The 20256-nt window shown below is 38.4% G+C and overlaps 1 protein-coding gene and 1 long non-coding RNA gene across 8 annotated transcripts; one reads left to right on the top strand and one right to left on the bottom strand.

Annotated features, from left to right (window-relative positions):
* Positions 1 to 407: 407 nt before the first annotated feature.
* Positions 408 to 20046, bottom strand: LOC131146498 (probable alpha,alpha-trehalose-phosphate synthase [UDP-forming] 9). Of its 7 annotated transcripts, XR_009134382.1 has the most exons (8): positions 19472 to 19975; positions 18761 to 18880; positions 15886 to 17979; positions 15183 to 15456; positions 14369 to 15078; positions 14091 to 14219; positions 7636 to 7699; positions 408 to 594 (listed from the first exon to the last, which is right to left on the bottom strand). XR_009134382.1 is itself a non-coding variant. In XM_058096131.1 (6 exons), exons 4-6 carry the CDS (start codon positions 17871 to 17873, stop codon positions 14731 to 14733), a joined length of 2610 nt encoding a protein of 869 aa, XP_057952114.1. In that variant the 5' UTR covers positions 17874 to 17979; positions 18761 to 18880; positions 19472 to 19539; positions 19637 to 20009; the 3' UTR covers positions 13930 to 14730. The 7 variants fall into 7 exon arrangements, 3 of the variants coding, with proteins under 3 accessions (XP_057952114.1, XP_057952113.1, XP_057952115.1); XR_009134378.1 differs by lacking the exon at positions 14091 to 14219; XR_009134379.1 differs by lacking the exons at positions 7636 to 7699; positions 14091 to 14219.
* Positions 11586 to 12517, top strand: LOC131146499 (uncharacterized). The gene is made up of 2 exons (XR_009134383.1): positions 11586 to 12016; positions 12107 to 12517. It is a non-coding gene; the product is annotated as an uncharacterized LOC131146499 (long non-coding RNA).
* Positions 20047 to 20256: the final 210 nt, after the last annotated feature.

Raw genomic sequence — 20256 nt, 5'->3', positions numbered from 1 at the left:
GGATAGATATTTCCTACTTACTTATGCCCCTTCATCACTGTTAGAATGTCTTTACACACCTTTATTACCAAACTTTCAGACTTGTAACTAAACCCGTTACAATCCAAAGTGACCAATGAAATTAGATTCTTTCGTAGATCCAGTGTGTGTCTTACATCACATAATGTTCTCACAACATCATCAAACATTTTAATTCTTACGTTTCTTAGTCCAACAATTTTGCATGAAGCATCACTTTCCATTAGAAAGAAGTAGAATTAATTGACCTATTGTAACGACCTGCTTATCTAACTATAAGATGAAATGTACTAAATAGAATAGTCAACCCGAACCCATGGGTAACGGGGACACTTGTCATAGCGGAAACCTAAGTAGCAGCAAATATAAATCACATTCTCAAAGCCATAGAATACATAATACCAGAGTCTACTATAATTCCATAATACTGTGTTTATATACAATCTCCAAAAATGCCAAAATAAACCTAAGATCATACAACAAAAATCTCTTGATCCTAGTACAAGACTTACCCTCCTAACGGGGTAACTCGATAAACTCAACGGTAGTCATGCTCTGCCGGTCTTTTTGAGTTTCCTGAAAATCATTTAATGTTCGGGGGTGAGGCACTTCTCAGTAAGGAAAAATAAACTAAATATAATTGTGTGGCAACATGAACATTTAATACAATTATACATATACAGTACATTTCATATATCTATAAACATTCATCATATCGTACTGAATAATCATATATTTTCATATTTGCTAATAAATCATATCATTCATAAAACGTCTATTATAACTGATAATACTGAAAATATACCCAAGATGAATAGTTAGCTGATGTCATGTATTACCCCCCATGATGGGTTGTGCAGCCCCAAGGCGAGACCCGACAATGGCTGGTCAAATATTGTCTAGTCAAAAATGTCTGTAAGTACGATGGACCCGTCACACCTTGGTCAATCTGATCATATATATCTGATCTATAAGCTACGGTACCGTGCTCCTGAACTGAACTAAACTAACATCCAGGTTCTGATAACATATAATACATGATAATATAGCATCTTTTATAATTTCATAAATATGGCCTCGCGCCGAAATCATTTCATAAATACGGTCTCGTACCGAACATTTCATAAATATGGCCTTGCATCGAAATCATTTCATATATACACGGCATCGCGCCAGAATCATTTCAAATATATACAGCCTCGTGTCGAAATCATTTCATATATACACGGCCTCACACCGAAATCATTTCAGGTATATACATTCTGAAAATAAAACAATTATCATGTATTTGTTAAAATCATCATAACATACTGTATCTTTTCATAATACCTGAAAACAATACTTTACTCATAAAATCTTCCATATCATAATACTTTTCATGAAAAATAACATTCATGCCACACAAAATTGGGTAAATCATACATTTCATTCTAAAATTATAATTTCTGTACAACAGCAATATTTTCCCAAATATGCATTTATTTCATAATATTCAAATATCGTACATATTTTTTAGAAAATCAATTTGCTCATAAATAATAGTAATTTGTATGAAAAATAACTGTTTTAATTTATTCCCTTACTTGACTATTGAGAAAAGCCCCTATAAATATCCTGGTCAAACACCCGTAGGGTTTCCTGATCAAAGCCCTAAAAATGATAATCCCCAGAACCAAACATCAGTATTTTTTTGTAAATAACCTTTCTTATAACTACGTAAAGACCAAATTTGGCATAAAAAGCCTTACCTCAACTTAGGGATGAATTTCAACTCAGCTCTATTGACAATCCGCTCCAACAGATATGGAGAGAACTTCTCCAGGAGCGTCGTAGTGACTTCAGATTGTCGAACTGACGTAAATTCGACCCAAAATTGAAGAGAGAAGGAGAGGGAGCCGAAGGGAGGAGAGAGAGGGAGTTTCTGCGCTGAATTTCATCAAAAATATGAGTTTTCACTATTTATAGGGCTGGATTCGTTGACGAGCCACGTCATCTCGTTGATGAGTCCTTTAATAATTTCGTCGACGAAACCTACTCCTCGTTGACGAAATTTAGACTGCTCAAAACCTCTCTTGGTATTTCCTCGTCGATGAATCATGTCTTCGTCGACGAAGTCCTCTTATAACCTCGTCGAAGAATCTACTGTGTTCGTTGACGAGGCTCTGATAATTTCCCTTGGTTATTCCTTCCAAAGTGCAATGTTGTCGACGAACGCAAAGTCGACTTCCTCCTTCTGTTATTGTTTCCATTTTCCACCTTCTTAATCATTATTTAAATACTATTATTCTTCAGGTCATTACATTCTCCCCTCCTTATAAAATTTTGTCCTCGAAATTTACTATTCATATAATTTATCCTCCCTTGAAAGCAAAATTGTCTACTTATTTTATTACTTACCCTCACTTATGGCGGAGGAATACCGTGGTTACATTTCAAGTTCTGGGAGATTACATATACCAAAAGAAAATCCCCCCCAAAACTAAAGTACCACATACTAACTAAAGTATTACATGTATCTGCAAAAGAAAACTACATATCTATTTACATTTTCTAATTACATTTAAACTTCTTGGAATAGTTGCGGATATTTTTGTCTGATCTGCTCCTCGAGCTCCCAAGAAGCCTCTTCTATTGCATGATTCCTCCATAGAACTATTACCAGAGGAATCTTCTTACTACGTAGTTCCTGTTCTCTTCTGTCCAGAATTTACACGAGCACCTCCTCATAAACTAGCGAATCGCTGAGCTCCTATTCACTATAACTGATGATATGAGAAGGGTCTGCGACGTACTTCCTCAACATAGAAATGTGGAATACGCCGTGCATTTTGGATAATGAAGGTGGTAAAGCTAACCTATAGGCCACCGGTCCCACTTTATCTAAAATCTCAAACGGACCAATGAATCTAGGGTTAAGTTTACCCTTCTTTTCGAATCTCATAACTCCTTTCAATGGAGCTATCTTCAGAAACACGTGATCACCAGCGTCGAATTCCAAATTCTTGAGGCGATTATCGGCATAACTTTTCTATCGGCTCTAAGCTGCACTGATTCTTTCCTTGATAAGTCGAACCTTGTCATATGCCTGCTTCACCATCTCTAGACCCACAACTCGCCGCTCACCCATCTCGTCCCAATACAAAGAAGATTGGCATCTCCTGCCGTATAAAGCCTCAAACGGCGCCATGCCAATATTGGTATGATAACTGTTATTATACGCGAACTCCACCAGTGGCATGAACTGAGTCCAGCTACTCCCAAAATTTAATACACATGCACGGAGCATATCTTCTAGTATCTGTATCATCCTATCAGTATGTCTGTCTGACTGAGGATGGAATGTCGTGCTAAACGATAACTGAGACCCTAGAGCCTCCTACAAGCTCCTCCAAAATCATGACGCAAATCGCGAGTCTCGATATGATACAATAGATACAGACACCCCATGAGAACGAACTATCTCCTGAATGTAAATTTTCACTAAACGGCTGAGGGAATAGCTAATCTTGATAGGGAGAAAATGGGCGATTTTAGTCAACCGATCTACTACCACCCAAATCGCATTCTGGCCATGCGATGTCGACGGAAGCCTTGAGGAAAAATCCATAGATATATGATCCCACTTCCACTATGGGATAAATAGCGGCTGCAACTGACCCGCAGGCCTCTAGTGCTCAGCTTTTACCTACTGACACGTCAAGCACTGGGCTACATACTCAGCAATCTCTCTCTTCATACCACTCCACCAGTAAAACTCTCGCAGATCCTTGTACATTTTCGTACTGCCGAGATGAACCGTATACAAAGATCTGTGAGCCTCATCTAAAATAGTCTTCTTGATGTTAGCATCAGTAGGAACACATAATCTAGAATGGAACCGCAAAACTCCGTCATCTGAAATGCAGAATTCCTCCCCCTAACCACTTAGCACTTTATCCATCACCTTTTCTAATTTTGGATCTTCCTTCTGAGCAGCTTTAATTCTTTCCTGTAGAGTAGGTTGTACCGTTAAACTGGTAATACACACTAAAGGATCACCCTCTACCAACTCTATACCGAGTCTCTCCAGATCCATAATAATAGGATGCTGGATCTCTATAACTGCTATCACTGGGCTTGCAGTCTTCCTGCTCAACGCATCAGCTACCATATTTGCTTTCCTGGGGTGGTAACTGATGGTATAATCAAAACTTTAATTAACTCTAACCACCTTCTTTGCCTCATATTCAATTCTCTTTGAGTGAAGAAATACTTTAAGCTCAGGTGGTTAGAGAAAATCTCACATTGCTCGCCGTACAGGTAATGTCTCCAAATTTTCAATGCGTGTACCACTGCAGCCAATTCAAGATCGTGGGTAGGGTAGTTCTTTTCATATTCTTTCAACTGTCTGAACGCATATGCCACTACCCTGCCATGCTACATCAGTACACAGCCAAGTCCCTTCAAGGACGCATCACTGTAGATAGTATAACCCTTACCCCCAGACGGGATGATCAATATAGGCGCTGTGACTAACCTCTGCTTCAGTTCCTGAAAACTCTGCTCACAGCTGTCATCCCATTTAAATCTGACATTCTTCGTAGTCAGTCGTGTTAGAGGCCCTGATAAAGTTGAGAATCCCTCAACAAAATGACGATAATATCTAGCTAACCCCAAGAAACTCCTGATCTCTTAGATGTTCCTCGGTTTAGCCTAATTCACTACTGCCTCAATCTTACTAGGATCTACAGAAATTCCGTCTCCTGAGATAACATGCCCTAAAAACACAACTTTCTCGAACCAGAAGTCACATTTTCTGAACTTGGCATACAACTTCTTTTCCTTGACCATCTGCAAAACCCGTCTCAAATGTATCTCGTGCTCCTTATAGCTCCTCGAATAGACGAGTACATCATCAATAAAAACAACTACAAATTGATCTAAATATAGATGAAAAATCCTATTCATCAAATCCATAAATATTGCAGGAGCACTCGTCAGACCAAATGGCATAACAAGGAACTCGTAATGCCCATATCTAGTCCTGAAGGCCGTTTTTGATACATCTTCTGTTCTCACCTTTACTAGATGGTAGCCTAACCTGAGATCGATCTTGGAATACACCCGTGTACCCTGGAGCTGATCAAACAAATCATCAATACGAGGTAAAAGATACTTGTTCTTGATTGTCAGTTTATTAATTTCTCTATAATCTATATACATCCTTATAGACCTGTCCTTCTTTTTCACAAACAGCACTGGAGCTCCCCATGGAGATACATTAGGTCGTATGAAGCCCTTATCAAGCAATTCCTGCGGCTGATCTTTCAGTTCTACCAACTCTGCTGGCGCCATTCGATACGATGCTTTAGAGATCGCCCTTGTACTTGGAAGCAGATCAATAGGGAAATCTACTTCACGATCAGGTGGTGGACCTGGTAATTCATTTGGGAACACATCCGTAAATTCTTTCACCACAAGTGTATTGATAAGCTTCAATTCATTTTCAGACATTTCCTTCACAAAAACCACGAATCCCAGATAGCCATTCTGGAGCAGTCTCCTCGCCTGAATAGCTGAGATCATCTGAGGTAAAGATTGCACTCGTGATCCTGTAAATTTGAATTCTGATTACTCTGGAAGTTTGAATATCTCTTCTCTTGCACGACAGTCTATAATAGTAGAATTAGCTGCTAGCCAATCCATGCCGAAGATAATATCAAACCCGTGCATATCCAGCACCACCAAATCAGCAGATAAAATTCTCCCCTAAACATCAACTAGACAACCATGGAGCATCCTACTTCATCTCACCGCTAACCCGGTCGGTGTAGCCACTAATAACTCGATATCTAATGATTGTGTTTCAACCGCACACAATTTAACACATCCCAAGGACACAAATGAGTGTGTGGCACTAGAATCAAAAAGTGCAATAACTTTAAAGGAAAACATATTAACCGTACTTATCACCACGTCGCTGGCTACCTCAGCATCACCTGCCGTCAGAGCAAAGACCCTGGCTGGGTCCATATTCCTCTGCTGGTCTCCACGTGGAGCCTAATAGCCTCCACTAGCAGGTCTAGAAGCAGGAGTAGCACCAATCTGTGTCGGACACTCCCTCATTATATGTCCTGGCTCCCTGCACCTGTAGCAGACACCTCACCCAGCACGACACTCCTCCAGGTGTCTCTTCCCACAAGATGGGCAAGCTGGAGATAGATGCACACCCTGGCAACCGCGATTCCTAGTCTCTTGTCTCCGGTCTCTATAATAGCCACCTCTCTTCCATGAAACACGACCGACTTCCTGCTGGGAATCGGAAGGTGCGGATCTCTTCTTCTGCCTTTACTCCTCAGCCTCCAACCGCTCCCCAATCTCTGCTATAGTGGCTCGGTCAACTAGCTCGGCGAAGTCCTGCAACTTCAGTATCGATACCTGCTTGTATATTTCTCTCCTTAGGCCTTTTTCAAACTATCGTGCCTTCTTCACCTCATCTGGAATGATGTACGGGGCGAAGCGAGATAGCTCGATGAACCTCGCAGCGTATTGCTGCACTGATAGCTGTCCTTACTTCAGATTTAGGAACTCCTCAATCTTAGCCTCCTTGGACGAGGCTGGAAAATACCTGTCGAAGAGTATTTCTTTAAATCGCTCCCACGTCATCTTCACAGGTACAGTCCTCTGCTGCTCTAATAATCTCACCGCCAACCACCATCTCTCGGCCTCTCCAGTCATTTTATATATGGCAAATAATACCCTCTGCTCCTCCGAACACTGCAGTACTGCAAACACTTTCTCTATCTCCTGCACTTAGTTTTCAGCGATTATAAGATCAATTCCTTCTGAAAAAGTTGGAGGATTCATCTTTATGAATTTTTCTATCAAACTACCATGGCCTGGCGATGGATCACCCTGTTCTCTCGAACTCCTGGCAATTTCTGCCAAAACCTGTTGTGCCACGCAGCGTAAGACATCATCTGAATTACTACCTGCAGCACCTGAGGGTCCAGCAGCCTCACTCCCACCAGCGTGGGCACTACTGCTACTAGGGTCCATCCTGAAAAATAAGTAACTTAACTCAGAATCCCTTCACTACATATATCCCCCAACCAATATAGTATTTATTCCCAAATTAATTCATCTCTCCTGATCTTCATTCAAGGTTCAATCCTGCAACCTAGATACCCAACCCAACGATAGTTTACCATGACTTTCCTGAAATCGTCACCCCAGGAAAATCACACAAACCACCACAAAAGTCTAGCATCTAGATTACAAAATCAGACCTCAAATTTCCTTATCCTATACTCTGGTATTATTACTACTACATTCTAGAGTCTACAGAACCTAGTATCCTAGGCTCTGCTACCAAACTGTAACGACCTGCTTATCTAACTATAAGATGAAATGTACTAAATAGAATAGTCAACTCGAACCCATGGGTAATGGGGACACCTGTCAATCATAGCGGAAACCTAAGCAGCAGCAAATATAAATCACATTCTCAAAGCCATAGGATACATACCAGAGTTTACTATAATTCCATAATACCGTGTTTATATACAATCACCAAAAATGCCAAAATAAACCTAGGATCATACAACAAAAATCTCTTGATCCTAGTACAAGACTTACCCTCATAACGGGGTGATTCGATAAACTCAACGGCGGTCACGCTCCGCCGGTCTTTCTGGGTTTCCTGAAAATCATTTAATGTTCGAGGGTAAGACACTTCTCAGTAAGGGAAAATAAACTAAATACAGCTGTGTAGCAACATGAACATTTAATGTAATTATACATATATAGTACATTTCATATATCTGTAAACATTCATCATATTGTACTAAATAATCATATATTTTCATATTTGCTAATAAATCATATCGTTCATAAAACGTCTGTTATAATTGATAATACTGAAAACATACTCAGGATGAATAGCTAGCTGATGTCATGTATTACCCCCAATGACGAGTTGTACAGCCCGAAAGCGGGACCCAACAATGGCTGGCTGACCACTGCCGAGTAAAAAATGTCTATAAGTACGATGGGCCCATCACACCCTGGTCCGGACTGCCAGGTGGACGTCCACACTCTACTGAAAGCCACATCGACTATCGATCTCCCACCCCCTCATAGGGTGGTTAGAATCAATATGCTCATATATATATATATGATCTATAAGCTACGGTACCGTGCTCCTGATCTAAACTAAACTAACATCCGGGTTCTGATAACATATAATACATGATAATATAGCATCTTTCATAATTTCATAAATACGACCTCGCGCCGAAATCATTTCATTAATACGGCCTCATGCCGAATATTTCATAAATACAGCTTCGCGCCGAAATCATTTCATATATACACGGCCTTGCACCGGAATCATTACACATATATACGGCCTCACGCCGAAATCATTTCATATTACATGACCTCGCGCTAGAATCATTTCAAGTATATACATTCTAAAAATAAAACAATTACCATGTATTTGTTAAAATCATCATAACATACTGTATCTTTTCATAATACCTGAAAACATACTTTACTCGTAAAATCTTCCATATCATAATACTTTTCATGAAAAATAACATTCATGCCCCGCAAAGCTGGGTAAATCATACATTGCATTCTAAAATTATAATTTTCGTACAACAACAGTATTTTCCCAAATATGCATTTATTCCATAATATTCAAATATCGTACATATTTTTCAGAAAATCAATTTGCTCATAAATAATAGTAACTTGCGTGAAAAATAACTGCTTTAGTTTATTCCCTTACTTAGCTATTGAAAAAAACCCCTATAAATATCCTAGTCTAACACTCGTAGGGTTTCCTGATCAAAGCCCTAAAAACGACAACCCCCAGAACCAAACATTAGTATTTCTTCGTAAATAACCTTTCTTAAAACTACGTAAAGACCAAATTTGGCATAAAAAACCTTACCTCAACTTAGGGACGAATTTCAACTCAGCTCTACTGACGATCTGCTCTGGCAGATATGGATAGAACTTCTCCAGGAGCATCGTAGTGACTTCAGATCATTAAACTAGTGTAAATTCGGCCCAAAATTGAAGTGAGAAGGAGAGGGAGCCGAAGGGAGGAGAGAGAGGGAGTTTTTGCGCTAAATTTCATAAAAAATCCGAGTTTTTCACTATTTATAGGGTTGGATTCGTCGACGAGCCACGTCATCTCATCGACGAGTCCTTTAATAATTTCGTCGACGAAACCCACTCCTCGTCGATGAAATTCATATTGTTCAAAACCTCTCTCGGTATTTCCTCGTCGACGAATCCTATCTTCGTCGATGAAGTCCTCTTATACCCTCGTCGACGAATCCCCTGTGTTCGTCAATGAGGCCCTAATAATTTTCCTCGGTTATTCCTTCCAAAGTGCAATATCATCGACGAACACGAAGTCAATTTTCTCCTTCTGTTACTGTTTCCATTTTTCACCCTCTTAATCATTATTTAAATACTATTATTCTTTGGGTCATTACACCTGTAGGTGCTGAACCATTATTTATTTTGTGTCATGTGATAAGAGCACACTGAATCTAGGATCCAAGAATCCCTGAGGCGATCTGACCTTGATGAAACAGAAATCATATCACCATCACCACTCTATGAGTCTCATTCTTCAACTACATTCGTTGATTTGGAAGAACCCTTTTGATTTTCAAAATTCTTATTCTTCCTTTCTGGACACTTCGGTTTTATGTGCCCTTTTTTCTCACACTTAAAACATTGCACGTCCTTCTTCTTCTTGGACTACGACCAAGACTTATTACTACTCGATCTGTTACGGAACTTGCTTCTCCCACGTTCTTGGTTACCTTTTACCACAAGCCCTTCACCTTGTGAAATCTCATCATTGACCTTCTTTCTTTGATGAAAACCCAGTAAAGCGCTTGTTAACTCTTCCAAATTCAGGGTTTCTTTGCCCTATGTTAGAGTAGTAATCATATTTTCATACATATGAGATGCAGGTAGGGAATTCAATAGCATCAGTGCCATGTCTTCCTTCTCGAACTTCACATCAACTCGCATCAAATCACTTATAATATGATTGAATACATTGATGTGTTGGTTCAAATCTGAACCCTCAGCCATCTTAATCTAATACAACTTCTGCTTAAGATACAATTTATTCTTTAAAGACTTAAACATATACTGACTTTCAAGTTTCTACAATACAGTTGCTGGAGATTTCTCATCCATGACGTGATACAATACGTCATCGGCCAGACAAAGTCTGATAGTCGCCACAACCTTCGCTTCTAATTCCTTCTAACTTGTTTCATCCATACCTTCTGGTTGACCTTCGTATAATGCCTTCACCATACCTTGCTGCACTAACAGATCCTTAACCCTTCTCTGCCAGAATACGAAGTTCCCATTCCATCAAACTTAACAACATCGAATTTTGCATAAGAAATTTAAGAAGCCATTATAACCAATTGCTCTGAATGATACAAATTTGTTATGCAAATAAATGTGTAACGGAAACAAATGATTTTACAATGCAGCAATCAATAGTGAAATATACAAAAAACACAATCACGTGAATTATATGAAAGTAATAAAACAATGACACAAAGAATTACTTAGTTTGGCAATGTCTACATCCACAAGAGCAAACGGTAATGATTCTTCACTCTCTTATGTCAAAGACATAGAATTACAACATATAACATGCCAATTCAAAATTCAAAAACCAGCGTTGAGTAACCGAGCAAAACCGTCGATGATTTTAGACATATCATCGATGGTTTAATGCCTAGACCAAACAGTCGATAAACCACTGCATAGCAGTTGACTGTTTCTTCTGAACCTGACCAAAATCGTTGACGATTTTGGACAAATTGTCGATGGTTTGGTCTTACATATCAGCATTTCTATTTTTCACCATATTTTCTCTTTCCGTTATATTCAACACATGAGCCACATATTACAACAATTTACATACCCTCTCTTGATTTCTTCTCCTCGTGTTTTGGTGTAATGTATGAGCTCATTGTAATTCACTGCAGCTATAGGCTTGCTTAACTTTATTTTGAACTAATTAGCCGTGTGCTCTTCCACGTTTTATTTCTGAAATTTGATTTGAAACTATAATTTGTGTTGGTGACGCGCATGTTCTTCAAAAGTAGGTTGGCCTTTTTTAATGAATAATTGATTCATTAAAGAGGCTACTGAAAAGACATAACATCTTAGTAATGTCATGGAAATTACATGAATGTGTTCAGGTTTCGAAGATGGCACATTAAAGATTCAGTTTATTCCCTTATCATATTTCGAAGATGGCAATGGAAATTGAATGCGTACTGGATACTATTTTCTCAATTCAAATTTAACTGAGGGCTCTGGCTGTCAAAAAGGGAACATGGAAGCCGTGGTAGCTGTCAACACTATTCAACATCCAAATTATGTTACGTGCGTATCTTCCTTCTGAGCCAAAATCTTTGACCAAAATTTTCCAGGCTCCAAAAATTAGTGAGATGCTATAGAAAATAGAACAGAGAAGAAAAGAGGAAGAAAAAAACGACTAAAAGGGGATTGGATTGACTATTTTTTGGCATTCTAACACCTAGCAAATCAAATTAGAAATCCTTATTTGCTTTTAGGATTTACCAGGTCAGTGTCCCCTTCGGGTGGCAACCCTACTACTGCTGATTCTTTTTGGACCCTGCTTTCAGGAGAATTGCCAAGACGTTGAATAGGTCGCTGCAATTCACTATTGTCATTTGAGTTCTCTCCGTCTCTATGATTCCTCTTTGGTCGATATCAAGTTTAAAGGTTGGGTTACCTTGGCACAGAGGATGGTTTTATTCGCAGGTTTCTCTCTTTCATGTGACGGAGTTTTCAGACTTGCTTAGATGCAGTAAGAGCTGCAGGCTTAGGTGGACAGCCTATATATCTCAAGCTAGGCCTTAAACGCCGTAACTTCACAGATCAGATCATGAGGAGAAGATGATAATCCACCTCCAAGCTTTTTGCTCAACAGGTATTTGTAAAATTTCAAATCTTTCTATTATTTATTTGGGTTTTATTTATTCATTGGCTCACATATATGGATGCTGATGGGCTGCCGTAGCCTCTGAAGTCTTACCTTCCTCGGAGAGCAGAGAATGATACTAAAAAAATTATTGGGATATCCACCTTACGAGAAGTCTCAAAAAGCTTCAAAGATCTTCTGAGGGCCATGATCAAGTTGTGTTCATTAGTTTGCTCACAGTGAAACGCTGAGGACCAGCGGGAGAGAAGGCTTCAAATAGATATTCACAGGACTAACGAGATCTATGTGAGGCCTTGTCCTTGCACAAGCCAAATTATGCGCATGACGTAACTGAACTCACTCCCCATGGGCCATCATCTTTACACAAGACCAATCCAATCATCTACTCTTTTCTTCTGTTCCTGAAAACATAGCCCCTTTGTTTCTATATTTGAATTTCTTTGGTTGGGATTGTAAAACAATATTACTTTAAACTTTCAGTTCTCAGTATTTATTTGTTAAATTTACCCCCCCCCTCTCTCTCTCTCTCTCTCTCTCTCTCACACACACACACACACACTTTAATTATAATTTGATTCCTCCAATGTTACTATTTCTTTTTTTAAGAATTTGAGGCAATTTGTATGATTTCATTTTTTTTTTTTTAATTCAAACCTAAATCAGTCCAATGCTCCATGGAAATCTTTCCACAACTTGGTGCAGTATAACTTTCATAGCTTGCTCTATTGAAGACCAATATTGAAGACTAATTTGTTGATTAAACAACATAATTTAATGATTTTTTCTTTGCTAATCATGTAGTTATATTCATGCAACGAATTATCTTTGGATTTCAAGTGATTTGCAATGAATGATGTCTTATTTAAAGTCAAACGTTCTCAAAATAACTCAACATTCAAAAACATAAATGATTATCCCACCATCACTTAAATTCAATTTTACACCTCAAACCCTCCATTTACGTTTCAAATGCTCAAATTTAAACACGAAATAGAAGTCCTACAATCGAATCATTAATATGTCTCCCATTTAAAAAAAAAAATTATAAAGAAAGATTTGTGCTCATTCTTTCATGATATCTCTCTTCTTGCAAACAGAGTGGTAGAATCATGTTGAGCTCAAATTTATAATCAAATCTACTTAGCTTCTTAAAAAATTTGAAACCAAATTGAACCATATTGGATGCAATTTGGATTGGTTCGAACCAATTTCACACTTAGGTGAATCAAGTCAAATTGGCATATACTTTTATTTTGCAGAAGAAACATGAAAATGCATTAAAGATACTGAAATTTTGCATAACGTGGGCAAAATATGGAGTTTGAACTAGAGAGAATTTCTATGAGGAAACTTAGCTTCAAAGCAATATCCACAATTTGTAACCTTTGGGCTTCTCTATTTTTATACCTTTTTTCACCATTATATTCAGGTCAACTTGGTTTAGGTGGTTTGCCCTCTCAAATTGTCATCTCTGAGGATTGTATTTTTAGTAGTTTGCTTGTTATATAACGTGATAGCCTGAGTCTATCCAACATCTAATAATAAGTCTATCCAATATCTTATATCTTATGTAATGCCCATTCACTCCTCCTTTTCTTTTCCTCTTTTTTTTTTTTTCAAAAAGCTTATCTCTAATCGCAAGCGTCTCTCTTCCATCCAAAAATGTCAAAAGAAGTGTTCTACTTTTTGGAAATATTCTTACCTAGTGCCAAGAAGTTCAGAGTTTGAACCATAGGGAACAATATACAATACAAAATTATATTAAGTTCCACGCAAATCTACACAAATTCATGCTCCAACACAACTTAAGAAAAGAGAAGCACAAACGATTTGGAAGCATGCTAAGATAATACAATTTTGCACCATAATTTTGGAAGCATTCTCAAACAGAAGTGATAGACTTTTGGAAGCATTATCAAGTTTTTGCATAAAATGTTGCACCATAAGAGATTTGAAAGTGTATTAACACTGTACAATGAAACAAACGGGTCTAAACATGAGTTGTAAAGAATAAAGAAAAGGGATAAGCAAGAACAGTGATGTAAAATGGGAAGCATGTGACCTCTATATACAAGCAGCAAGAACCTGAGAACCATCCCATTTCATCTGCAACACCCTATATTCTAATGTGAAAGACACTTCCACATCCTTAAATGGATGTAGAACCTGTGCGTAGTAACATAGCCAGTACCTAAAAAAGCATGAAACAGATGAAAAAAAAAAATCCAGAACTAACAGTATCCTCCATTGAGTTAGCCAGGCAGTGAGGCCCAAGAGATATATATCAGAAAGATTTTCATGTATGAGCAAAAAAGTGACAAGGTACAAATGAAATGATACCTCCTACCAGTAATACCCATTATTATCAGAAACAGCAGAGAAGAACTCCAAAAGTGCAAGTGCTCATATACGCCGAGGAAATATATTTGCATTGGGGAGGGGAAAACACTCAACTGTAAGTTGTCTTTGATGCTTCTAAATACAGGATATTGCGAAGTATTGATCAACCTTTCATGAAAAAAACCAAGAGAGATGCATCAGCCAGGCCCCGCCATGCACACACTAATTAAGTTAATATCAACAACCAAAAGGTTAATCTCCAGTCCTGCAAGAGAATCCCTATGTCATAACAAGAAAAACCGTCCAAGCAAGAGTCCAACTCAAAACCCAGTCATCATTTGCGATATCCCACCATTGATTTTCTACCCTATTTTGGCACTTGCGTTGCAAGCAGCACTTCCAATAGATGCTTGAAATTCTGTATTACACCTTGGTTTTAATATGGAAGCATCAACAAGGCCCTGAAGCAATTTGATAACATCTATAGTATCGTCTAGATAGTACCTAGCCTTGCTTGGTTTTTGGCCAACAGTGCATGCAAAGATCTCTGGAACTGCAGATAATAATGGCTTATATGATAAATTAGATATGCTCTCAAACATGTCTTCATCAGATCTATCATCCCCAATGCACATCACAAAATCTGGAGGCTTCCCGTTACCAATCATGGTGGAAATAACTTTGTCTGCAACTAATCCCTTACTCACTCCCTGCATTTCATTGGGCAAAATAAGGCCATTGCGTACCACTTCAGAAGCATCAAAAAAGATAATTTAAAAAAGGAAGAAAAAAACAAAAGACAAACCATATGTACCTGTGGCTTTACTTCAACAATTTGGCGGCCCCTGGTAACCACTACAGGTTCATTTGCAAGGACATTTTCAAGGTGATCCAATAGCTCCATTGCCTGGAAGGATCCAAAATCAGGGTCTGCATCTTGATGGTGCCATACCAACGCACTCTCCTTGGCCTCTATGCAAGAGCCATCAGTTGTTTCAGTATACAACTTCATCACAGGTTCTGCAACTCGCTTCCAATCAAAATCTGCAGCAAAGGGGCTGGATTCCCAATTTGACATCCTGCTCCACCTGTGGAAAGGAATCAGACAAAGCTCAGTTTATGCAGAATTAACTAAACTTGCAGCCTCTAATCTAAACCCCTTGATTTCAGAAACTTGGACCTCTGCCTCGAGATTAATTTACCAGAAAGAAACAAAGAGCCAAAAACACACAAGGCTCCCATGCCACATCAGAGGTTTGGGGAGGTGACGTACACAGCCTAATCTCCATATTTGGAGAGGCTGCATATGCAATTTGAACTTGTTTCCTCTAAGAACCTCACCATTAGGCCACCTTATTGAAATTAATTTACAGCAAGTAAATTGCCTTCAAAAAAATTAAAAACAATGTCTCAAAATAACAATTATTTTTTTTTTTTTTAACTTTATGAGTCCTAATTATCCAAATAGTTGGCATAGGCATGAAAAGCCACAGCAAAAATATGAGCAAAGAATTTACCTCATAAGATATCCATGCTCAGCTGCTATTCCCAAATTTTCACATTGACCAAACCAGTCACTTAAAGAGCTTTTCCCCCTACCACTAACAATAAATACAGTGTTCTTGGGGTCGCTGCACAGATTGTTAAGAACAGAAATGACTTCAGGGCTTGGGGTTTTCACAATAGAAGGATGGGGAACTATGGTCCCATCATAATCCAAAAAGATTGCCCTTCTACTTGTCCTTTTGTATGCAGAAACAATATGGTTAATGGAAAGCCTCCTAAAACTTGGTGAAAGTGACACAATTCTGAAACTGAGGCCAAAACCAATGCTCCAACAACGTTTATTGTAGTGATCTATGCAGGCTCGCTCCAAATCCTGCATGAAACTGCAGGCCCAATAAGCCACATCATGAGAGCTAACATACCGATAGTGCTTTTCATGCCGCAACTGCGTCTCTAAATCAGGCATTGTGATAGCCGCATTTAGTGCGTCAGCCACAGCCTCTACGTCCCATGGGTTGACCCTAATTGCTCCACTTAGAGATGGTGAGCAGCCTACAAACTCAGAAACAATGAGCATGCTCATACGAGGGGAACCGGAGGGAATTCCCATAGCTTCATTCAGTTTTGGAGTCCCCTGCCTGCAAACAATATACTTGTATGGAATTAGGTTCATTCCATCCCTCACAGCATTTACGATGCAACATTCTGCTAGAGCATAATAGGCAGACTTTTCATAGCGAGGCACAGAACGGTCAATTAGGACAACTGGTTCATAGCCTGGAAAACCATAAAGATCATTTATCCTTCTAGTAGTCACATATGTTTCCCTTTTCGCTTCCTCGATATCTTTTCCTGTGCTCCTAGCAGGATTCAGAATTTGAACCAGAACCACTTTGCCCCGCAATTCTGAATGCAGCTGCAAAAGCTGTTCCATTGCTAGTAACTTTAGACTGATGCCTTTAAAAATGTCCATGTCATCAACACCCAAAATAAGTTTTTTCCCCTTGAACTGTTTTTGGATTTCTTTGACTTTGTTGGATGTTGTGGGAAGGTTCATTGCAGATTCAAGCTGACCCATATGAACCCCAACAGGCAAAATTTTTATGTATACTGTGCGGCCAAAATATTCAAGCCCAATATAACCCCTCTTGGATTCATAATCCAGGCCCAACATCCTACTGCAGCATGACAGAAAATGACGAGCATAATCAAAAGTATGAAAACCAATTAAGTCTGCATTAAGCAAAGCTTTCAGAATTTCTTCTCTAACTGGCAAAGTTCGATAAATTTCTGATGAGGGAAACGGGCTGTGCAGGAAGAACCCAAGCTTAACACGGTTAAACCGCTTCCTTAAAAAGGTAGGGAGAACCAAAAGGTGATAGTCATGAATCCACACATAATCATAGTCGGGGTTAATCACCTCCATTATCTTATCTGCAAATATTTTATTAGCAGAAACATATGCCTGCCAAAGCAAGCGATCAAAGCGGTTGCCATGATCCGAGCACAAAGGCAGCATGTAATGAAAAAGAGGCCACAAATACTGCTTACAAAATCCATGATAAAACTTCTTCTGCAGGTTAGGAGGAAGAAATGTAGGCACACAATTGAACTCCTCTAGTAATTTCTGGGCGACCTCTTCTTGCTCACTTCCATCCACTTCAACCTTTAGAGACCCAACATAAACAACATCAGTTTCAGATGAAAACCCATCCTTCATTTGTAGCAATAGTGAATCCTCATCCAAGCTGAATGACCATTTTTTAGATTCTGAATCCTTTTGAGCATGTAGAGGGAGAAAATTTGCCACAATTATTTTCTTCTCCTGATATACAGCTGAGGGAACGTCTGTATCATCATAATTACTTCCAATATAATCTGCATCAGATATAATTCCTGGAACGGTCATCACGCGTGGAAGAGATCTAGGAGTTTGAGGGAAATCCAACAGGTTCCCAGATGCCAAGTCCAAAAAGCTTGTGCAAGATCTTGAAAACATGATCGCTGGAAAGAGTTCAGTTTCTGATAAGTTAAAAAGGTTCAGGACAAGTGAGGACCAACAACCTTCCTGGAAGCAGAATGCCAAAATATAAACAATAACAAACCTAGAAAGAAGGAAAATTTTTGTTAGGACTTGTATAAGCAACGAAATCAAAGCCCTTGAATAATGCAAATAACACATAGATATACATTAATAAAGTTAATTATCATGGTCCGTGGATTCTCCCATTAATAATAATTTGTTTTCTTTCCAATTTTCTGCATCATCCCCCCACGACCCCAACTTGTAGTTGGTTGGTTTGGGCATGGATATAGTGATGTTGCCAAGTCATATGTATGCTCTCTCATTTGGATCCTTTTTGCTCGTTGAGTAATTTAACCATGAGATTCTAAAAGTAATTTGGGCATCCAATGTACAGAAAATTAATAAATAAACAGGAAAAAATATTTATCCATAAAGATATAACAGAGTTTCCAATCTTCTATAAGACATCATCTAATTCCTAACTACAGTTCAAACCAGTGAAAAAATTGAAAGACCAATATGCTTTCACATATTCGCTAGTTTATAAAGTGAACATCCCGTAATTAAAAATTCCAAATTAAGGGACATCTAATCAAATTTAAGTTCTATGCTCAGACGCAAGTTATGCATCCCTAGTGCCATATCTTTCAATCACTCAAGGATTCCCCCAAAAAAAATATTTTTAAATTAAATTAAACTTAAATTTAAAAAAAAAATAAAATACATGCCACAGATCTATTCAGAAAACATTACACAAAAAATAAGATAAGAATAAGCTAAAATATATCAAAATTGTTGAAAGAAAGTGGGGGAAAAAAAAGTGTGGAACAGTGCAGGCGTATATATGAATGTACACATACCTGTTAAGTTTGTCAGCTGATCAGATTATGAGAAACATGCAACAGCCTCTGCTGTGGAAATTCTATTACTTTTCACCTTTTACATCAAGCACCCTCTCCAAGCATTAGAAATTAGGTTGCCTGAAATGATAATGGCATACACAAGATGAGGATTAAGTTTATGGAGCCAAACACTTGAAAAGAACTTCGTCTGATTAAGGAGGAAAACCCCAATAAATTCCATCAAATATTCAAATGAGAGATACAAATCATTTGAATGAAGCAAAATCGTTAAAACCCCCTTCTGTGACGATATACCATATATGGAATTCTGTCATTTATTTGAATACTATGACCATTTATGAAGTTCATCCTTATCTTCACATTATATATATCTAACTCCTTACCTAACAAAAAAATAAAAAATAAATAAAAAAACAAAAAGACCTTATCTAGTAACCCCCCACCAAAAGAAAAAAAGGACCTTATCTTCACGGCATTTCATTCATCATTATGAATCTGGAATTCATGTTGCATGCCTAATCAACATTAGATTCTGAACGCCGAGCAGAACCTTGGATACCCCCACCCAAAAAATACAAAATCAGATAAGGGGGGAAAAAAAACAACAACAAAGTATGAACTGAGAGTTTTAAATAGACAAGTAAGCTTCTCGAACTCGACTCCGTTCGGTCACTGAGAAACAGAGAAAAATGGGGAGATGGGTTTCACCTGCTGATCCAAAAATGGAGCTCCCGCTGAGCTACAAAGTGGATACGACAGAGTCCGGCGAGATTCTCCTGAGAAAATGCTGTAGAATTGAGAAGGGAAAACAAAACCCAGAAAGGGAACCGAGATCATCGAAAACTCCAAATTTTGAAAATGGGTAGGAAGAACCTCGATTCCAGAAGGCAGAAAGAATGTCCGCGAGTGTAGAGATTTAAGAACGAAAGTGATTCAGGAGTCAGAAATGCATGTGTGTGTTAGGTTGGAGAGCGGTGCGAGGCGATCGCGGAGAGGTTTTATGCGGTGGAAACGGAGAAGGAAAGCGAGAACGGAAAGGTGGGGGTGGAGTATTTGTTGGGGTTTGGGTGTTGGTGTTGATCCATTCCTTCGTTCAACAATGGAAGCTTGTACATATACAGATTCACAATAAAAATAAATAAAATAAAACAAATGCATAGAAGTCAAAAAGATAACTATATTATCCAAAAACATTAAAATATACAAAAACAAAACAATTAAAATATACTCTCTCTCTCTCTCTCTCTCTCGTTTTGCAACAGCAGATATATATAAAATCAAATGATCTTATCTACGGTGACAGTGGTACAGTTTTATTCTTCCCCTGTTGTTGCCTTGTGTTATAATTTTGTGTTCTTGCCCATGCCACTCTATGCACTCCTTTATTACGGAACTACCCTACCCTTTTAGGATTTCTTCTTTACTTCTTAAATTTTTTCTCCAAAACTTTGTAAATTTAGATTTATGTGCATTCGGAAGTGTTGCGGCGAAAA

Source organism: Malania oleifera, chromosome 13 (genome assembly GCF_029873635.1).
Source record: "Malania oleifera isolate guangnan ecotype guangnan chromosome 13, ASM2987363v1, whole genome shotgun sequence".
Taxonomy (NCBI): domain Eukaryota; kingdom Viridiplantae; phylum Streptophyta; class Magnoliopsida; order Santalales; family Ximeniaceae; genus Malania; species Malania oleifera.
Note: the sequence above shows the minus strand (reverse complement) of the source record. Positions and strands in the feature narration are given on the sequence as shown.